At 45.1% G+C, this 22,397-nt stretch overlaps 2 protein-coding genes across 9 annotated transcripts in view; one reads left to right on the plus strand and one right to left on the minus strand.

The window, feature by feature from the left end:
• Positions 1–1,616: 1,616 nt before the first annotated feature.
• On the minus strand, positions 1,617–19,987 carry LOC123380242 (translation initiation factor IF-2-like). Its single transcript, XM_045038094.1, has 3 exons — positions 19,864–19,987; positions 15,494–16,103; positions 1,617–3,197 (listed from the first exon to the last, which is right to left on the minus strand). Exons 1-3 carry the CDS (start codon positions 19,985–19,987, stop codon positions 3,134–3,136), a joined length of 798 nt encoding a protein of 265 aa, XP_044894029.1. The 3' UTR covers positions 1,617–3,133.
• The window catches only part of AMPD3 (adenosine monophosphate deaminase 3), a 48,508-nt gene continuing 41,200 nt past the window's right edge, over positions 15,090–22,397 (plus strand). Inside the window, exon 1 of one of the 8 annotated variants that reach the window (XM_006937095.4) lies at positions 15,090–15,193. Coding sequence is in view for 1 of the 8 variants with exons in the window: in XM_003992988.5 (XP_003993037.1) it covers positions 21,158–21,182 (25 nt within the window). In the remaining 7 variants the exon portion in view is untranslated. Of the gene's footprint in view, positions 15,194–15,310; positions 15,453–15,695; positions 15,829–16,045; positions 16,394–19,550; positions 20,202–20,389; positions 21,183–21,219; positions 21,243–22,397 lie in introns of those variants that run through there. The other 7 variants (XM_019812047.3, XM_045038949.1, XM_006937096.4 and 4 more) reach the window with 7 other exon arrangements.

Consider the following 22,397-nt stretch of genomic DNA (forward strand, 5'->3'; position numbering starts at 1 on the left):
AAAGCAACAGAAAAAGATATCAAGTAATCTATTCATTTACAATTGCACCAAAACCCATAAAATACCTAGGAATAACCTACCCAAAGAGGTAAAAGATCTGTACACTGAAAACTATAGAAAGCTTGTGAAAGAAATCGAAGACACAAAGAAATGGAAAAACATTCCATTCTCATGGATTGGAAGATGAAATATTGTTAAAATGTCAATACTACCCAAAACAGTCTACACATTCAATAAAATCTTTATCAAAATAACACCAGCATTCTTCACAGAACTAGAACAAACAATCCTAAAATTTGTATGGAACCACAAAAGACCCTGAATAGCCAAAGTAATGTTGAAAAAGAAAATCAAAGCTGGAAGCATCACAATTCTGGACTTTAACCTGTATTACAAAACTGTAATCATCAAGACAGTATGGTATTGGCACAAAAGCAGACACATAGATCAATGTAATAGAATAGAGAACCCAGAAATGGACCCACAAATGTATGGCCAAATAAGCTTTGACAAAGCAGGAAGGAGTATTCAATGGAAAAAAGACAGTCTCTTTAGCAAATGGTGCTGGGAGAACTGGACAGCAACATGCAGCAGAAATAAACTGGACCACTTTCTTATACCATACACAAAAATGCATTCAAAATGGATGAAAGACCTAAATGTGGGACAGGAAACCATCAAAATCTCCTAGAGGAGAAAACAGGCAGCAACCTCTTTGACCTCAGCTGCAGCAACTTCTTACTTGATGTGTCTCCACGTCAAGTGGAGGCAAGGGAAATAAAAACAAAAATGAACTACTGGGACCTCATAAAGATAAAAAGCTTCTGTACAGCAAAGGAAACAATGAACAAAACTAAAAGGCAACTGATGGAATGGGAGAAGATATTTGCAAATGACATCGGATAAAGGGTTAGTATCCAAAAGCTATAGAGAACTTACCAAACTCAACACCCAAAAACCAAATAATCCAGTGAAGAAATGGGCAGAAGATATGAATAGACACTTTTCCAAAGAAGACATCCAGATGACAAACAAACAAACAAACAAACAAACAAACAAACACATGAAAAGATGCTCAACATCACTCATCATCAGGGAAATACAAATCAAAACGACAATGAGATACTACCTCACACCTGTCAGAATGGCTAATATTAACAACTCAACAAACAACAGATGTTGGTGAGGATGTGGAGAAAGGGGAACCCTTTTGCACTGTTGGTAGGAATGCAAACTGGTGCAGCCACTCTAGAAAACAGTATGGTGGAGGTTCTTCAAAAAATTAAAAATAGAGCTACCCTACAACCCAGCAATTGCACTACTAGGAATTTATCCAAAGTATCCAAAAAATGCTGATTCAAAGGGGCACATGAACCCCAATGTTTATAGCAGTGCTATAAACAATAGCCAAATTATACAGAGAGCTCAAATATCCATCAACTGATGAATGGATTAAGAAGATGTGGTATATACATACAATGGAATACTACTTGGTGATGAAAAAGAATGAAATCTTTCCATTTGCAACAACGTGGATGAACTGGAGGGTATTATGCTAACTGAAATGAGCCAATCAGAGAAAGACAGACACCATATGATTTCACTCGTATGTGGAGTTTGAGAAACCCAACAGATGAACATAGGGGAAGAGGAGGAAAAATAAGATAAAAACAGAGAGGGAGACAAACCATAAAAGACTCTTAAATACAGAGAACAAACTGAGGGTTTTTGGAAGGGGGTGCTTGTGGGGAGGGTAGGTTAAATGGATGATGGGCATTAAGGAGGGATGAGCACTGCGTATCATATGTAAGAGATGAATCACTGGGTTCTACTGAAGCCAAGAGTGCACTATATGTTAACTAACTTGAAAATAGATTAAAAGAATAAAATTTAAAAAAGAATATATTTGGTTGTTTTGTCAGTAGAAATTAAATGGTATAGACAAAAGCCTGGAATACTGAGGCCAGCAGACTTAGAAAAGCTGACTGCTTCTAGCTCCTAAACAGTAAGAGATGGAAATTTAAAACACTGCGTGACAAACGCTCAAGATGTTTCAGTTGATTATAGTGAATCATGGAAAATATCTGATTAAATGTGTGTTCCTTTGTTCCAGTCAGCTTCAAGGAAATCACTATCACATTGAAAGAGAGAGCATGGGGGCAAGGAGGCAGAAGATTATGTCTTACAAAAGCAATTGTAAGACTGTATCTTACAAGAAAATTCGAAGACTGTCTTACAAAAGAACACTGAGTAGGAATACTGGCAAATGAAACAGTCTGGGTGCCAATAGATTAGAGTTCACCAATGTTTTGAGGAAACCGTATTGTCAAAGAAACCACAAGCTTGTGTAAAAAGCCTAAGTTCGTTAGTTAAGCCATAAAACAACCTCTGGCAGGAAGTTGCATTGCCCCTAGGAAGAGCAGTCTCCCCAGCTCCCTCTTTATATGTAGCCAAGGAGAATAAGGGTCCAGAAAGAAGCCCTCCAGAGGATGATGCAGAGGATCACAAAGGATAATAATGGTGAGAGAGTCGCTGCTCCAGGCTAGGCAACCCTGATGTCGAAGCATTGGTATTTCAGCATTGTAATACCAGTGTATCTGTGGAACGGTGACTACGGGGGGTCTCTCAGTCTTGCCTTTCTGAAGGGGTGTGCTTATTTGTTTACTGAAGTTATCTTTTGCCTGATCCACTTTGCACATTTGTAGGTTGGCATGGGCATGAGATGGACAACTTGCTTTTTTAGTTCACAGGTCTTCAAGTCTAAGAGAAGTTTTATCTGTTCTTGATGGAGAGGACTATGCAATACAATGGTAGATTGAACCACATTCACAGGCTGGACCCTTTCCCATAGGTTCCTACATCCTTCTGCCAACAGACTGCTGCCTGCCCCACTCCCTACAACTGCTCCAGACATACCCAGATGCATCTGAATCTGGCAGTCCTGGTTCTCAGGACACCAGGCTGTCCCACCAGAACCATGGCTCTGGTACAGTTTGGTTAAGTGACAGGTTTGTCCAAGCAGTGACTCCGTAGATTTTCTGAATATCCTCCTTTCTGTTCAGCTGTCAGTGCCGAAGTCATGCAGCCCGATTTGTTCAATGTTTTCTGTCCGGTGGTTGGGATTTCAGGGATTTCACCAATGCAATGGTAGATTGGACTTTGCATTGTCTTCCTTGAGGATCAGTTGAAGGCGTTTTCTTGTGGGAAGAGGGAACAAACAAGTGTTTAATGACCAGAAGAGTATACTTTGGTGGAGATTGTTACTGCTCACCATATGGGCTCACCATGGACTCCTCTAAAAAATTTTTTTAATGTTTATTTTTTTGAGAGAGAGGGGGGTAGAGTGGGAGCAGGAGAAGGGCAGAGAGAGAGAGAGAGAGAGAGAGAGAGAGAGAGAGACAGAATCTGAAGCAGGTTCCAGGCTCCGAGCTGTCAGCACAGAGCCCAACGTGGGGCTCAGACTCACAAACCATGAGATCATGACCTGAGCCGAAGTTGGATGCTTAGCTGACTGAGTCACCTAGGCGCCCCACCATGGACTCCTCTAAATTTCCCAGCTTGCAGTGTTGGTCAGTAATTTTCTCTTCTTAATGTCTTTCCAATATCAAGGTATCAAGTTTTGCAAGCTTTATAAAAATGAGTTTGGATGTTTCTCTTCCTCTATTCTCTGGATACACTTATTTAGATCAGCATTATTTGTACTTTAAATTTTTGTGAAGCTATTTTGGGCTGTAGTTTTCTCTGTGGGAAGAGTTTTAATTTCAGATTCACTTTCTTTGATATTGGTATTGGTATTTTAAAATTTCTTCTTTTGGTAAATTGTATTCTAGGGAACCTGTATATTTCACTTTAATCTTCCAATTTATTGGCATAAATGTGGGCACATAGAGTGCCAATTTGTTTACATAAGTTGTTTATTATATCCTCTCATTATCCTATTAGTGTATATAAGATCCATAGTGATATCCCATTTTACTGCTAATTTTTTTAATGTTTTTAATGTTGATTTTTTGAGAGAAAGAGTGAGCAAAGGAGTGTGAGTGGGGGGGGACAGAGTGGGGGCAGAGGATCTGAAGCAGGCTCTGTGCTGACAGTAGAGAGCCTGATGCGGGGCTTGAACCCACAAAACAGTGAGATCATGACCTGATCCAAAGTTGGATGCTTAACCAACTGAGCCACACAGATGCCCCATGATATCCCATTTTAAATATTTGATTTTGGTATCTGTGTTCTCTCATTGCCTCTTTTTTCCCCCCCTCTAGATTTTCTTTTTGCTAGGGGGTTATTAATTATATTAATCTGTTAAAGATTAAGATTTTGACTGTTGATTTACTGTTGTGTGTATTTTTAAAAAAATGATTTCTGCTCCTATCTTTTTGCCTCTGTTCTCCTTTTTGGGGGGGTTTAATTTGCTGTTCTTTTTCTAGCTTTTGAGTTGGAATCTTAGATCATTGGTTTTCAACCTTTCTTATTTTTTAATATAAAAATGTAAAGGTATATCTTTTCTTCTAGGTACTGCTTTAGTAGTGTTTCTGGCCACACCACCTCCCTTCTCCCTCACATCAAGTAGTGAGAGACTCCTAATGGTGGAAATGTAGGATTGAACCTGCCTGAATCTCTGAGTCATTGTTTGGAGGAAAGCCATGCAAGAGAGCTACCTGGCCTGCACTGGCTTGTGATATAAGCAAGAAGTCTAGCTTTGATGTGTTTAGCTACTGGGTTTTCTATATGGTTTGTTTATTTGTTTGTTTTGTATATGTTTGCTATAGCCTAGCCTATCTTGTCTGATACAGGAGGACTTGTCTTATATCAGTTCCTGTGTTGGTTTGCATGACAGTTTGCTATGATCTCTATTCTTTTATACTCCCAAATATCAATATTATGAGATTATTGTTATAAAACATTTTCACTGAAGATGTGGGGCGATTGTGAAGGGGTATTACAGCACAGAAGACAATCAGAAACAACATTACATGTAATATGCCTTCCCCTCCCTCCCATAGGGAATTTTTCATTGTCTTTGCAGTCTGGCATTGCCCTGTTGCCAAGATTTGGGGTTCTCTTCTCTGTTTAGACTCTTCTCTCCTGGTTCGTATTCTCTCTTCTTCACATACCTTTTATTCCAGAGCACCCCAAACTCTCCAACTTCTACATACAGCTTTTCCTTACTTTGGATAAAACAAAATTCCTGGTCATAGTGTCTTTTCTACTGATCAGAGCACATCCAGAGGTCTGTAGCAGAGAGGTGGCTGTGGGCAGCCTGATGGATGGTCAGAGTAGGGACTCTGAGTGGAGAAGATTTTCCCCCAGGACCTAGAGTTGTATTTTAAAAAGTCTTCTTACCACTTTCTTTATATGTCCACATTTTTGCTTCTTTTATTTCATTTATTTTTCATATAGTTGAAATCCTGCTCTGCACCCTCCTTTTTTATGACTTAATTTTCTATCATGAGTATTTACTATATTCATATGTGATCTTGGTAAACATTATTGTACATTCACATTTTTTTTCCTCTTTAAAAACTCAATGATCAGTCCTAAGGGGTATAAGGAGGACACGCAAATTCCTGAAATCCCAAGCACCAGACAGAAAACATTGAACAAATCGGGCTGCATGACTTCGGCACTGACAGCTGAACAGAAAGGAGGATATTCAGAAAATCTACGGAGTCACTGCTTGGACAAACCTGTCACTTAACCAAACTGTACCAGAGCCATGGTTCTGGTGGGACAGCCTGGTGTCCTGAGAACCAGGACTGCCAGATTCAGATGCATCTGGGTATGTCTGGAGCAGTTGTAGGGAGTGGGGCAGGCAGCAGTCTGTTGGCAGAAGGATGTAGGAACCCATGGGAAAGGGTCCAGCCTATGAATGTGGTTCACATCGTCCTGGCCCCACCTCAGAGGGAGGGGCTATAATGGAAAGGGGGTAAAAGCATGGCAAGCTCACTGAAATTTCTGTGGGAGTATCAAGCCATCTTCCTTTGTGTTCTCTGCAACAGTCGCCCACAGAGGACAGGGAAGGGATGGTGGAAAGATCTTCCCTCCCTCCTCCCCAATGGTGGATAACCCTGGAAACAGATTGGACACAGTTGCCTGAGTAACTGAACCGGGCAGCTGAACCAAACTATGTTTGTCTGGAAAAGGAGGGTCTAAAGAGTTGCCATAAGAACTGGCCATGACTTCAGTGTTAGCCTGATCGAGTACCAGTCACCAGCTAATCAAAATGCAAGAGAGGTCAGAGGGCCAAAGTGGTAACTCAGCACTGTTTCCAGATCCTTGGGTTTCAGAGCAGAGCCTACAGGGGCAGGTGGGCTCAGCCAGGTGTCTGCAGCCATCAGGTTTATAGGAAGGCCTTCAGGCCAGGTTAGAGACAGGAAAACCCTATGCTGAAGAGTAACCCCTACATAGGGGCTTAGTGAGGGGTCTGCATACATAGATAAGGCTGTGAGGAAGAGGACTGGCAGGACTAAAGAAGTTGACCTTGTAATGAGACAATTAAGATCACCAAGAGTCTGGCTTTATTGGAAGCGTGCCATGTAAATAGTGCTGCTGCTCTTTCAACTTGCCCTTTCAGGCCCAGGAAGATAACACCTTGATGTTATGAGTCCTTGAATGTTGTACAAATCCTCATATCTTCATACACCTCATATCTTCATAAATTGCCCTTCTATTAAATTATCTGTTATATCAATTATCTCGATATGAATATACCATCCATTTGCTGCTAGGACATTACCAACACAGTGCTATTCTGTTGATGGCTCTGGGGAAGCCCCCTGGGACCCTGGCTCTCAGCAACCGGCTCTGGAGATAGAGGATGAGGATGAGGTTTAAATGGTGGATCCCTGAAGGGAGGTGTGTGAGGAAGGCACAACAGGTAAGGACAGAGATTGTGATTTCATCGTCCTACTTCAGAGGTCCCTGGTGGGAATGGAATCTGGCCATGCATTTAGGCCTGAAATGTTGGGATGGATAGAGATTAGATAGATCTGATTCCATGCAGGGTGGGGTGGCTCTACTAGGAGGCAGAAAGGGTAAATAAAGACCATAGCCCAGGACCATGAATCACCCAGATCTAATTCCACTTGCTCTGTGGAGCAGAATCAGGAGGGCAGACTCAGGGAGGATAAGTATTAAGTTTTGAGCCCATGAGGAAGGAGTAGGGTGCATACCTGGTCGGAGTGCCTGCACAGGGTCTAACACCAGTGAGCCCCTCTACAAATTTGGTGGAAGAAATGAATATGCTTACAAAACAGCATAGGGAGGACATTTTTCTCCACTGACTTTCAGAATATACTCACATGGAAGGAATGTTTGAGAGAGGCAGTACTGCAATTATTCAGAAAACACAAAGAGTTGGGAAGGGTGAGCATGAGGAATTTTATAACAGGTTTGTTATAAATTTAATAAATACTGGAAAAGTGACAGGGGTTAGGAAAGTTGATTAAACAAAACACCACCCTAGAACACTAAATCTGGTTTTATTTACCCAGGTCATGTGGTACTTCCCTTAGTAAACTAAGGAATTTATAGACATTGGAAATTGAGTTTTTACTGTGTAAATTTAGAATGTGCAATCATGAATACAGGACAGAAATAAAGTGGAGGGGAAATGGCTTAGGTTGTTCTCCTAAATTCTCTAGGGCCTTTGCACATGCTGTTTCCAATGTCTGGAAACTTCTTCTCTTTCCTCATACCTGGAAGAAGGTCAGGTTTTCTTGTTATGCTCTGATATAACTCTTGTACTGTTCCTTCACAGATAGTATAAGCATGTAAGTCGTGCTTTCATGTGGTCATTTGATCAATGTCCTGTCTTGCTTCTTAGCTGATAACCTCCATGAAGGCAAGGGCTGTGTTCTGATCACCATTGTTTCTCTAAAACCCAGTGCCTGACACCTGCCAGATGCTCAACAGGTATTTCATAGGTGACTGCCTGAAGAACTTTTAAAGCACACCATGTTAAGACTGGCTTCCCAAGGAAGAGGAAGTGAAGCATAACATAATTCTGGTAACCTTGGGCCTATATTTCCTGCATTTCTCTGTGTAAAGACATTCTTCTGACACCACACTAGTGGAGTGGGAGCATGAAACACCAGCATGGTAACTGCTGACATCAATTCTTGATAAGGAAGGGTAGTGAAGACTTTAATCAGGTAGAATCCTGCCCTCATAGCATGAGAGAAAAATAACTCCTTTGATTCCCCCCAAATTGCCAAAAGGATCTCACTTAACTCAGAGGTCTTGGATCTTGGAGTGACTCCTACAACTATGCAAATATCATGGTGCACGGAGATTGATCTGGAGAAGTTCTGAGGTGGTGGGGATATCTAACTGCGCTGTGTTGATATTTTTCTCTGCTTTCTTTGATGTGAGGTTTTAAGCCTGTTATAATCAAGTTAAGCATGAAAATCAATGGCAGTTGTATTTGGAAAGGAAGGCTATGCCTTGGCAGAGTTATATATGAGAAAAGAAATACCAATGTCATTGGTCAGTGATGCTACAGGGTTGCTCAGTGTGGTCAATGGGGGATAAGTGGAAGTGTGATATGGTGGCTTCATTAAAAGATATTTGCTACATACCCTCTGACTTTTAGTTTTCATTCCTTCCATTTCCTTCCTTCCTTCCTTCCTTCCTTCCTTCCTTCCTTCCTTCCTTCCTTCCTTCCTTCTTCCTTCCTTCCATTCAGAACATTCAACATGAGATCTACTGTCTTAACAGATTTTTAAGTCTACACCACAGTATTGTTATCTATAGGCATCATGTTGAACAGCAAGATCTCTAGAGTTCTTCTATCATGCATAACTGAAATTTTATACATGTTGATTAGCAACTGCCCATTTTCTCCTCCCCCAGCCCCTGGCAACCACCATTATATTCTTTGCTTCTATGAGTTTGACTATTTTAGATAACTCTTATAAGTGGAATTATGAAGAATTTGTCCTTCTGTGACTGGCTTATTTTACTTAGCATAATTCCCTAAGATTCATTCATTTTGCCACATATTGCAGAATTTCCTTCATTTTAAAGGCTGAATAACATTCCATGCTATATATATTTCACATCTTCTTTATCCATTAATTCATCAATGGGCATTTAGGTTTTACCCACATGTTGGCTATTATGAATACTGCTGCAATGAACATGGGAGTGCCAATATCTCTTGAGATCCTGATTTCAATTATTTTGGATAAATATGCAGAAGTGAGATTGTTGGATCATATGGCAATACAACTCAATAGCAAAAAACAAAACAAAACAAAACAAAAAAACACCAAAACCCCACAAAACCCTAATAACCTGATTTTAAAAAGGGCTAAAGACTTGAATAGACATTTCTCCAAAGAAGAGAATGTTTAGGTCTCTTGTAATCAAGTTAATTGTAGCATTGTTGTCAAAGGTCAACAGGTGTATGAAGATGTTCAACATCACTAATCATCAGGGAAATACAAATCAAAATCACAATATCAACTTACACATGTCAGGATGGCTAGTCTCAAGAAAACAAAAGACAATAAGGGTTGGTGGGGATGTGGAGAAGTTAAAACCCTTGCGCACTGTTGTGGGAATGCAAAATGATGCATCACTATGGAAAACAGTATGAAGGTTGATCAAAAACTAAAAATAGAATTACCATATGATCTTTCCTCCTTTATTGCTCCATGAAACATGTATGTAATGGCTGAAGATCTAGCTATAGGCTCTTAGCAAAGGAAGGGGGGTGGTTAATTCCCACAAGGATGAGGGCCACACTTGAGGGATGGTAGGGTGGTGGCTGGAAGAAGTCCAAGGATTCGTGAAGTGTCCATAATTCCCAACTCTGAGCCATTTAGTGAAAGAAAGAAACTTTTATTTATCTCATTGCTAGTTTAGGAATCTGTTACCCTTACCCTCAGCTGAACCTAATTCCAATTAATTTGAGAATGCTAAATTATTGGTAAGCCACAAGCTTTGGCTATGTTTATTTAGAAAGGATTTGAGCTTTGCCATAGGTCATGGGAATTGATTGGCTCAAATGGGGATTATCTGTAATGTGATGTAGACATGAAATATGCAGATGGACCAGTGACTGGGGCTTACCTTTTGGGAACAGTTGACATGCAAGTGGTTTACTTCTCTTTCCCAAAGGCTCAGTCTTTAGAAAAATCATGAGTGATGGGAACTTCTGTCCACCTTGAGCTGTTTGGGGCTTATCCAGCCTTCTCTCCAAGATTTCTGAAGATTCCTGGGAGGAACTTCTGTGTAATAGTAACCTTTGGGTACTCTTTCTTCTTTTTTTTTTTTTTTTTCTGGGAACTGCCCTTCCTTTTTTGTCCTGGGTCCTTCTAGCATGGAACATGACTTTTCTTTCTTTGGTCCCTCAGACCATCTCTTAAACCACTTTTCCTGAAGGTTTATGGATACTTGGATAGTTGATAAAGAGCCATTTTCCCTGTTCTCACTTAATGATGCAAAGAAACAGTGGAGCTGTGAAGTAACAGGTTTTTAAAAATTCAATTTTTGATATTTTTTGTTCTTTCAACAATTTTTTTTATTGTAGTAAAACATATAGAACATAATACTTGCCATTTTAACATGTACAATTTTACATGAACATTTTACATGTACAATTCAGTGGCATTAATTATGTTCACAATGTTGTGCAGCCATCACAATTTTTAAAATATTGATTTTCCGAATCAAATTCTTATGCAGAGTCATCCTCCCTCACCCAGAGGTGTTATTATCCTTAGTGAGATCAGAGTTAGGCTCATTCAAATAACAGGAATTCAGGAACTGGAAAAATCCCTATGCTTCCCTCTGATACAATTTAAGCTGTTCCCATTTCTCCAGATGTCCCTGGTAGAACCCACTGAGCTGAGGATGGATTGGGTGTTGATGGTACAGTTGGGAGTCTAATACTCAACTGGGAAGCAGATACTGAGGGATAGGACAGCTATATACTCTTGCTCCTGGCTCAGGCTTTAACCCTATCACTCACTGAATGGTTGGGCAGGCAGTTCTGAACTAACAGGGATCAGGAAGAGGACAACCTGGGTTGGAGGAATGCTAGAAGCTTCAGCCAGGAGGGATCTTGGGAATGAGTATGACCTAAGGGGAACGTGTGTGTGTGTGTGTGTGTATGTGTGTGCTATGCAATGGGGTTGCATATCTGGGAGATGGAAATCACAGCCTCTCTGTGAGCTCTACTCTGCCCACCACCTACTCCCCCCTCCCAATTCTAGAGGGCCATAGTCATGCTAGAATTTGACATCTGAATTTCAAGTTATAATGTAAAATATGAAGGGAGTTGAAGGCAGATGATTTGGGGAGTTCAGACAATGGGTTGAATGAGCAAGGCTGTCTGAGGCTGTGACTTCCATTGTACAAGTCGAGCTGCACAATCTCGCAAGAATGGTGTAATGGCTGATGGTGGAGTTTTGGAGAGTATGAAAGACACACAGACATGGGAATGAGCTAGTGGTAAACTGGAGAAATAGCCTAGAATAATCTTGTGCAGAGTCCTAGAGGGAAGGCAGAGACAACAGGCCATTCTTAGATGGGGAAGGGGACTGCTAATTGCTAAACTTCAAGTTAACTGCAGAGACCATGTGCCTATGAGCACACGGGCATGTCCCAGGGAGTGTCACCCTCCTGCCTACTGAAAGAGAGAGTGTTCTGTGCTCATATGCTGCTGGCCCAAGGTTCAAATACTCACTCACTGACCCTCCTGCACTATGCAGACAGGAATGACTGAGGGGCTTTGAGTCCAAGGTCTCTAGCCACCCCAAGACTCAATGCAGTCCTACTCCTCAGCTCTCCCCTCTCCCTCTGCTTCCTGTCACAACAGCGTCATTTCTGGCCCCAAGTGCATATGCTGTGGGTCTAGGTCCCAGCTCTAATTCACACTAATTTTCAAATTGCTCAGGGTCAACTCCCTCCTTTCTAGAAACCCATTTCAGAAAGAAGGAAACAGCTATTAACTGTAAGGGCACTTTTCTGCCCACTGCCCATCTCCAGCTTACTGAGGGCTGATTGATGACCTGAGACATAAATTCCTGGGGGAAGGTTTTGAACCTCAAATTGGAGTGAGAGGCAGGTGGGGGGGGAAGGTGTCCTCCCATTATGCCACAGCATCGGCAGGGGCCACAATGCCCTTCCGTGTCCAGAGCCAGGAGCACTGCCCTGGGCAATCTTCTTCCAGCCACCATGTACTCTTCCGAGAGACCTATTTCTGCCTGTTGTCAGACCATATGCCATGATTCCAGTCCACTCAATTAGTAGAAGGCTCTAGGGCATTTTGGTTTGAAAACTAGATGTATTTGATGAGGTTCTGCTAAAGCACTCAGAAGCAGAGCCCCTTTCTTATTGTCTCCTGGGAGGAAGATTGTGGCTTCTATAGCCCCGGAGACTGTAAAAGGAGAAAGAGAAGTTGGGTATTTGGAGGCTGCCATACCCATCTTGGATGTATGTGTACAATGTCACCCAGAGGAGAGCATTAGTGGGGTTGGAGGGTGGAGTAAAGATCCCAAACACTTCTGGGCTGCCAGAAATGTTCAAATAACACCCACACCCAGTGGTATTAGGAGTCAGAGCACTGCTGGAGGTAATCCACAGCTCTGATCCCAGTGCTCTCCAGGATGTTCAAGTCTGAATGACTCAGCATGGGGCAGATGAGAGGAGAGGACTCAGGATGTCTGCCACTGGTGGCGAAAGCATGGAGAAGAGGCTGGTTGATGCTGCTGGGGGTGTCTGGAGGTTGGCTATATGGTTGGATGCAAGTTGCAGACATGTTTCCCTTTACATCTTTGCCATAATTTTCAAAGATGGCATTCATAAAGAAATGCTTCTTGTGACCTACTAAAGGAGAGACATTGTTTACAATGTGAATGGCTTATAACATGCTGCAGTTTTTATGTGTAAAAGTAACCACTGATGGAATGGCTGCCCTGACTGGAATACAAAACTGGGAGTTGGGAGCAGGGAGGGGTGAAACTCATCAATTGTATCATTCATTTACAAATTATAATTTCTTTATTGTAATTGAAGTTAGAAGAGCACAAAACACTATATGATGCCCATAGTATGACTGATTTGAAAAAAAGTCTTAAAATACAGTAGAATCTTTACAATACTTTGTAATGAAATGTGGAACGAGACTGTGAAATCTTTGTTTACTGATTATCTCAAGGCAGAGAATTTAAAAGCTGTGGAACTTAAAGATGAGTTTAACAAAAGGACAAGTATTCCAAATTTGCTGACCTCTGATGTGCTGGCTTGTGATTGTCACAGATGCCTGCATATATACGTGCACGTGCGCACACACACACACACACACATGCACACATACAATGTATCCCTTCAGATAAAGGTGATATTTTCCCAATGAATATAATTGTGTTTTAAAAGAACCATGTTAAAGGGAAAGGCTTTTGAAAACTGATGTTTGGAACTGTTTCCATTTTCATGTGATTTTAATGCCAAAATGAAACGTCATTGTCATGTATATGGACTGTGCTCACCATAGTCTTCAAAATTAAGAAACACACTTTTAAATACATTTTATAATCTTCCAGATGAAGAGTTGTTAAAAATATTCACACAAATAACTGATGACAACATCATAGAGAATGTGGGCTTCATGGAGAAAGAAGAATCTTCGCGTGGAATTTCACATTTGCGAAATTGGTAGATGGGATTTAAACAGAGAAGTGTGATTTAGTAAGTGTAGTCAAAGAATTTTTCTATTTGGGTCTATTTATCTTTGTGAGATATCTTTTTGGCGGGGGGCAACAACAACCATTAGGACTAAGTATTGACACTACCTGAACTTAAAAAGCATACTTTGTAGTCTCATAAAATACTAAACTAAGATTTATTAAAACCATTTTTAATCCTGTTATTCTCCCTCAACAGGTTTTTGCAAATAACTTTATTTAAAATTTTTTAATGCTTATTTATATTGAGAGATTGTGCAAGCAGGGGAGGGGGGGTAGAGAGAGACAGAGAGAGAGAGACAGAGAGAGAGAGAGAGAGAGAGAGACAGAGAGAGAGAGAGAGAGAGAGAGAGAATCCAAAGCAGACTCCACAGTGCTGGCGTAGAACTCCACTCGTGCTTTAACTCACCAATCTGAGACCATGACCTGAGCTGATATCAAGAGTCTGACATTTAATCAACTGAGCCACCCAGGCACCCCACAAATAACTTTAAAGTGAAAGGAAAAAGATATATTTCGCCATTCATTAAAAATTAAGTATCTTTGGGGCACCTGGGGGGCACAGTCCGTTAAGCATCCGACTTGGGCTCAGGTTGTGATCTCATGGTTCCTGAGTTGAAGCCCCCACCCCTCCCCCCAACTCTCACCGTAGGTCTCTGTGCTGACAGCATTGAATGCTTGGGATCTTCTGTCTCCCTCTTTCTGTGCCCCTTCCCCACTCATGCTTTCTCCCTTTCTGTCTCAAAAATAAATAAACTTTATTTTTAAAAAATGAAGTATCTTCATCTTTACCACATCCTTTGGCAGTTTTAGGTGTGCTTTATAATACATAATATATTAATACAGTTGCATGTTTGTATCATTTATAAATAAGTAAATTGTAAATATCAGGCTGCCAGTTAGAAGGAATAAAACCTGGTACTTAGATGAGGCAGCCATGTGACAACAGTTGGCACAGTGAGGACACAGTGGGTGCTCACTAATGACTAGTTCCATTTCCTCCTTTGGTGACAAATTTGATGTGCGAGATGAAAAGGAGAAAGAGTCAAGGATGGCCCCCGCAGTACAGCCTGGGGAGTGGGAGGTGGTGCTATCATTCACTAAGACAGGAAACACGGGAGCAGAGGCAGGTTCTGGCATGTTCTTGGGAGGAAATTAGGAGTTTGAGTTTGGGCCTGCAAACCTCTAGTGGAGATGGACCCCAGGAAACTGATGTGCTATCCGCAGCTCTAGGACTTCCTGGGCTGGAGATGAGGTTCAAAAGTCGTTAGCAGTCGGGAGGTTGTTAAAACCGGAGGACTGGATGGGCCCGCAGAAGGACAGAGGAGACGGGCAGCTGTGGGACCGGGGACGGGGAGGGGGGGGGGGGACACCACAAAGAAAAGCCAAGCCTTGGAGGCCAAGAAGCTGCAGTCACCAAGCTAAGTAGAAAATTTGGAGAGAAGGCGGCAAGCGCCAACTCTGGAAACTTTTGTACGCCTAGCGCTCCAGGGAGGAAGGTGTGGTCAGCAGGTTCAAATGCAGGGGAGGGGGGAAGAAGGGGCTACACGGCACCCATTGGATTTAGCAACTAGGAGGTCGGTCGGGACTTGGAAGGGCGGGTGTGTAAGCTGGAGAGTGTTGGAGGAGTATGTGTGTGTATGTGCGTACGTGTGTGTGTGTGCGCGCGTGTGTGTGTGCGCGTGCTGGGAGGGGCAGGAAGGTGATCAAGGGACCAGACGGAAAGCCGATGCTTTCAGGTCAGCTCAGCTACAGGGAGTAAGTCACCTGTCTGGGGGGCCGTGGCCCCAGACTCTTACCTTGAGAAACGTCCTGGCCGGGGAGGAGGTTCGGGCGAGTCCGAACACTGCGGGGAGCGCTCTCGGGGCCCGGCGGGTGGCAGGGGAGGCGAGGTCGGAGGAGCCCGGCTGGAGCCTGACCCCGGGCTGCGGCGGGCGCGTTTCCGGCCGGCGGACAGGGCGGCCGCCGCGCCCCTGGCGCTCTCAAGTTTCCTGTTGGTAGCGCCAACCCGGCGCCTCAGGTAGCGGCGGGCAGGCCTGGTTGGCAGGCGGCGGGCAGGCGGACCTGCGCGGCGACGGCGGCTCGCCCCTTGCCCCTCTGCTGCCCGCTCGTCGCCTCTCCGCTCCGCGCCCAGGTAGGGCACTGACTGGGGCGGCGCGCGGCTGGCGGGCTTCTTCCGCGAGGAGGCGGCTCTCCTTCTCCCGCCCGGCCGACGCGGGGCCTCGGAGGTACGGCAGCGCGGGCGCTTGAGCTCCGCGGCGCCGCGGCCGCAGAACGCTCGGTCCACACCCCTGCCGCGGGGCTGCACCGCGGGCTCCCGGTGAGCAGGCGGGGGGCGCGGCCTGGCCCCGGCCCGGCCCCAGCCCGCTGCGGTGCCGGGCAGCCCCTCCGCGGCGCTCGCCGTGTGCCCTGCTCAGTGCCGCCACCTGCGCTCCAGCCCTGCGGGCCGCCCCCTGCGGGCCCACGGCAGGGCCCTGGCACCCGAACCGGATGAGTGCGCGCGATGCTGCGCTGCTGACCTTGGGCCCAAGGCCCCTGCTGCCCAGGACGCGAGTCGGAGTGCCCCGAGGTCGGAATCTCGGCTCTGGGCTTCCCAGCCTTCTCTGGCGACGGCGCTGACCCCGGACTCAGCCCTGCCTGGGTTCTTGCCTGTATTCCTGCCTCTCTCTCTGCAGTGGCCTGGGCGCCAGAGACCTCAGGTGAGCCAGCCTCATCTCAGCTCCCTGGCGGCCTACATTCGATTCGCAAGGTTTAGAGAAATTAAGGGACATGCCGCCACTTAAGCTCCCGGACAAGTTTCTAGGTGCTTGAGGACTGGCCAGATGCCCACTGCTGGGGTGGACTTCCACCTAAAGGCAGGGGAATGGACAGAATGGCAGGGTGGTGGGTTCAGTTGAGGCCTTCATCCTTACCTCTTCTGGCTGTCTCCCACCATGGGACATGTACTGGCCTCTGAAAGTCTGCTTTCTGCCCTTGCACTTCCTGGTAGCTGCTTTGCCAGTGGAGCTCCCACGCTCTTCTTGGCTGGCAGAGGCCTCTGGGGTGAGTTTCGAGGGACTGTGGAATAGAAGAGGCTTGCTAACTACAGTGTCATTTCCCCAAATTTTTAGGTCTCTGTGTGTATCTGGAAGCTTGGGGGTGACAAATTGGCAAAGAAGCCAGGTGAAAGCTGTGAGGAAGGAATTTTAGCGTGGTCCTGAGCCCATGTCGGCTATCCCCCTTGACGTGGTGGCTAACAATTGGCCAGCTTCGGGGAAGAGCTGTCAGCAGCTGGAGCTCTCATGGGAGAAATTCCTCCCCTGGCTGTGAAGCATCAATGCTGAGTGGTAGTTGAGCCACTGAGCCAGTCAGACAGAGCCCCTATCAGCTCTCACCTCTCCAAGTGTTGACAGCAGGTTTGGAGTAATGAGCTTGGCCTGGTTATAATTCTGGGTGAAACTCTGAGGGTCTGGCTTGCTGTGAAGATGATGGTACCCCGCTGCCCTAAGAATCATGGAGTTTGCATCAATGGGTTGCTAGGAGACTCTTGGACCTCTTAGCCCCTTCCTCAGCATACCCTCAATCCTTCTGAGATCCTAGATAAGGGATGAGTAGCTTTCAGCTAGGTCAAAAAGTTCTTTTAGAGATGAGGCCTATTTTTCTTGTCCTTACACTAGGCGAATCACTCTTCAAATGGCCTCAAAATCAATCCCAGATATTGAAAATATCATGGGCAGATAAAATATAGCCTTAGGATTAAGCAAGGAGATACCTATACTCTCCTAAAGCTACTCATGGCCGTCCTCGTTCTTTCCTTGAATATATTAATCTCTTAGATCTTCTGAGTGCTGGCTGTGTATCAAGGAGAGCAGACCATATCTTTGGGCTTTGATATACGAGGGGCTAAGGCATAGGAAGATGGGCTCATGGCTGGAGCACTAGCCATACAAAGTCAGCAAGAAGTATCAATCCTAGAGGAGGAAGCTATTTCTCCTGATCTGGTTTCACATTTAAACGTGGTTTCCTTCTCATTGCTCCCAAATAGGAGCTTGAGAGAGTGCCTGGCACACAACAGTGCTCAATAAATAATGTTGAATAAAAGGACTCAGTGTCTGGATGAAACTTCATGTTTTGTTTTCCCAGTTGGACTCTGTCTTGTACCGGATACCATGATGACGATGATGTTGATAAATAACTTTATGATATAAAGCACAAACTATGTGCCAGGCACTATTCTAAGCGTATTTACATATGCTAACTAAGTTATTCTAGCGTATTTACATATGCTAACTAAGTTAATTGCCATGACAACCTATGAGGTTGGTGCTCATAGGGAATAAAACTAAGCCAGAGAAATTGAGTAACTTGCTCAAGGTCATGCAATTAAGTTGTGGAACAGGATTCAAACCCTAGGTAGTCTGGCTTGAGTCCATATACTTAACCATATACTGTACTGACTCTTGACATCCCCATAGATGGATTAATCACTTAGCTTATTCACTCATTCATTATTTTATGCATGCATGCATTCATTCAAGGAATATTTATTGATACCCACTATATTCTAGGCATGGGGATACAATAGTGAATGAGATGAACAAGATCTGTCATGGAGCTGATTTTTAGCAGGTGGAACCCTTTTGTCCAACTGCCGTGTGAGTCATGCACACCTCAGGAAGACAAAGAAGGAAAATCAACTCCTATCAGAAAGCTCAAAGCATCATTTCAGAAAAAGGGAGAGTAATATATTCCTTGGTGAGACATAATTTGATTCTAGCCTTTCCTGTCTTGGAGTTTGTGAGGGGCACTTAAGTGATAAAAGTGATGCAGTCTGGTCTCCTGGGAAGGAGATACAGGCCCTGGGCCCGGTTGTCATAGATTGTCTTAATTTTTATTCAAAAAGGAAATAAGTCTTTGAGCTTGAGACCAGTATTCCTTAGTCCAGGGAGACTTCTGGGCCACAAGGAGCAGTGACATATTAAGCTCAAGATGGATTTGTGAGGTCATGAGCAAAGTTTGCCCTCCCAAGACAAGCCACATTTTCCTCGTAAACTGCCACTGTTCTGGAGGGTCCTCTATCTCTTTGGCACTAGCAGGACCCTTGGCCATTGTCCCCACCTACGTTACCTTCGCTGGGCTGCTGCCCATCTCTGTCCAGACCTAATGGAGTGAGTCTCACACCCCTACCTGGGCCTCAGGAAGGCAGTTTTCTCTATGTTGGAAAATGAAGGCTCAAAGCGGAAGGCATTTTCCAAAGCCTATGCCACGGATATTAATAGGTGTTTTTTCCTATGGTGGTTATGGTCAGAGGGTCAAATAGGTGTGTTGGGCTAAACAAAGTCAAGCAGCTTTCTTTACTATGGGACTCTCTGCTAGTAAAGATTGTGCATGAATCCCCGTAAGGGATTATTGTGTGCAGCATTTTCCAAGCCTTCTGTCCTTTTTTTAAAAATTGTTTTTAATGTTTATTTGTTTTTGAGAGAGAGAGAGACAGAGCATGAGTGGGGGAGGGGCATCAAGAAAGAGAGAGAGAGAGAGAGACAGAGAGAGAGAGAGAGAGAGAGAGAGAGAGAGAGAAGAGACACAGAATCTGAAGCAGGCTCCAGGCTCCGAGCTATCAGCACAGAGCCGGACGTGGGACTCAAACCCACAAACCATGAGATCATGACCTGAGCTGAAGGCAGATGCTTAACCGACTCAGCCACCCAGGCACCCCATCTTCTGTCCTTTTATGTTCTATAGACTACACTTTGGAAAATGCTTATTTAGACTGAGGCTATCTATGGTCTGGTTACAGGTGCAGAATAGAATTCTCTGAACTGGATCCAGGTAGGTTCTCAGATGCATGGGCTAGGATGCTCCCACTACAGCCCCAATTGAACCTCCTCCTCCCCCAAAAGGAAGGAATCACTTGCCCCACCTCCCCTCTGACAGAGCAGTACTAAGGGCTTGGACCTTTTCCCCCTATGCTTTAAGTTCATTCAATTATTTAATGAATAAATATCCCCCTCCCCCTAGGTTGCTTGTAGCTTGCTGATCGCAGTGTTTATGAAACAGCTGTGAGGACAGGTGGGTCATAATCTCTGGGTAGCTAAAGCCCAGCAACAGCCCGAGGATCATGTGTCAACCCTGTAATCCTGCTCTGCACACACAGGAATCATTATGTGGGCTTAGGAAGGCACAATCTCACAATTGGACATGAGGAGGTGACTCAGGCCCAAGTCAGGGCTGGAGCTAGCCTCCTGGTAAACAACTGACCCATCCTTTCTGGGCTCTTGTCCCCAGGATTTCAACAGCACCACAGAAATAGCCATTTTGCTCACGGTTATTTCCCAGACCCGTACCATTTGTCTAAGTCACTGTGTGGGTTCTGAGGCTTGCTTTTAGAGAACTGATCCTGTGGGTCACTTGAGGCAGCTCCACCATTCCCAGGGAGAGCAGCAGCTGCTGGTGGCAGGGTGGCCGAGTGCAGCCAGTGCCCAGGAGGCTAGTCAGAGCTGGAGACCCTCGTGGGAGCAGACAGCGGCAGTAAGAGGGGAGGACGGGGCAGGTGGGCTCAGGGGGGTCAAGAGGGACATGCTTCTTTTCCGTGTGTGTGTGTGTGTGTGTGTGTGTGTGTGTGTGCACACGCGCACACATGTGCTCATGTACTTGGGATCTGGTAGAGCCTGTCCAGGCTGCCCAGTCACCTGTGATGTCAGATTCCTTCAGGGAAGAAAGGAAGGAGTGGGACAAGGCATGGCAGCTTTTCATCCTAGCCTGCTCCTGTACTAAGGAGTCTCCTCTTCTAGAGTCACTGTCCCTTTCCTGGGAAAGGAGGGAGCTGTTCAAAGTCCTTGCTCTTTTAGAGGAGGAGGGAGAGGAGGAGCTCTATTGATAACTGGGCTCAGCGCCACTCCTGTCAGTGCTGGGGTGCCTTCAGGGAGGTTGCTTTGGGGGGCCTTGTGAGGGAAGGCAGGCCAGGTTGTGCCGTAGACAATCCCCTTGGTAGAATGAACCTGGTCACCAGGCCAGGCCTGAGGAAGCAGCAAGGGTGACGGTGTGGCACGTTCCTGCTTGGCTTTCAGAGGTCTGGGCATTAGAGGGAGGCCGTGGCTTGTCTTCTGTGCTCGGTCAGGTCAGGAAGGCTGAATGAACTGTTGTGTTGGGGCAGCGGCTTTGTGTCTTGCTCTGGAGAGGGCTGAGAACAGGGCCAGGACACCGCGTTCAGCACGCAGCAGCTATGGATAGCTGGCATTACCTGGGCCCTTTAGGAGTCTTGGAAATTTTCCACTTACATTTCATATTCATGGAAGAATTTCCAGCCCAGGCACTTCCTGCTCTTGCTCACGGCAGCTCACAGATATGCAAAACAGAGACCTCCCACCCCAGCTGCAGCAGACAGGACCCAGCCAGCTGCACTCACACGGACTCAGCTCAGCCTTCCGGGCATACACGGCCCATGGCCTGAGGGCCTCGCCTGTGTGGCATGCTCAGGATCAGCCATGGAGACTCCAGCCCCAGGCTCAGGTCTGTGTCATGGGTTCTGACAGTGGGAGCCTGGCAAGAGCAAGAAACAGCTTCATTTGTGTAAGGAGGGGATTTGAGTGGTACTGTGCTTCCATTCTGGAGGGGCTATGGTGCCATGAAGAGTAACTGTGGGTTGAAATGGTGGCATTTTATAGCTTTCTAACTTTGTGACACTTCTTTAAGCTCGTCACAGGGTGTCGTTTGTAACAGTGAGATAAGCTGTATCCCTAGCTGATTGAATTTATGGTTAAGCCTCCCAAGCCTGCCGGCTTCAGCTGACAAACGGTTGACAAACGGGTAAAAGCCAGGCTTGAAGAAGCAGCTGGAGCTGAAACTGCTTGGCATCTACAGAGCAGGCTTTCCTTGCATAAGCCTGCCCTGCCAGGTGTCTCTAGGTCTCAGAAGAGAGCCCGGCTGTGGAGGGAGGGTTGGCAGGAGGGAGCTGTCCGGAAGACAGATGTATAATGGGCTCCTAAGGCTCACTGACTTAGCCCAGCACCCCAGCTGGGTTACTTGATCTATACTAAGGTATGGAGTGAAGTCTTCACCACTTATTGAAGACACTGGTAATAATTCTGCAAGAGATTGATATGGCTTCTGCAACGAAAGGAATCTATCTCTATGGGGAAATGTTGCTATATGATCCTATCCTCGGGTCTTTGATGTGCCTTGGGAATCTGGGGTGAGGAACTGTGGGATATAGCATCTTCCTGATAACTGACCACAGGACCTGTTTCACCAGCAACAAGTGTTGACCTTTCATGGAACCACGGTGGGAAAAGGCTGGTTTAAACTATTTAAAGAGAAAAGAAGATCTTTTGTAGAAAGATGCATCCCAAAATGTATGTTTAGTTGACTTCAGCGAGGTGAAAATGCTTCATGGAAAGACATGGCAGTCTGTCATAAGAGCCCTCAGGCACAAAGGACCCTCTACCCCATGCCCACTTCTGAGGAGGCCTGGTGGGCTGTGTCAGGCCTGGGTGTGTTTGTAGGGGAAAGGACTATGGGGTAGGAAGGTGGTGGGGGACAGTTTCTGTCCAGGGCAAGAGCTAATGCAGAGATGGATCTCAATGCTGTTAATTCCCTTAGCTGGCCAGTGTCTGATGTGGATTAGGTGGGAGAGGACCCTAATTACCAAAACCTGGGATGTAGAAGTTTGATTTTCTTCCTAGTTTCCTTTCATTAAAAAAACCTCTTCAGTCTAATTATTTTCTG

The sequence above is a fragment of the Felis catus genome, chromosome D1, assembly GCF_018350175.1.
Source record: "Felis catus isolate Fca126 chromosome D1, F.catus_Fca126_mat1.0, whole genome shotgun sequence".
Lineage (NCBI taxonomy): Eukaryota > Metazoa > Chordata > Mammalia > Carnivora > Felidae > Felis > Felis catus.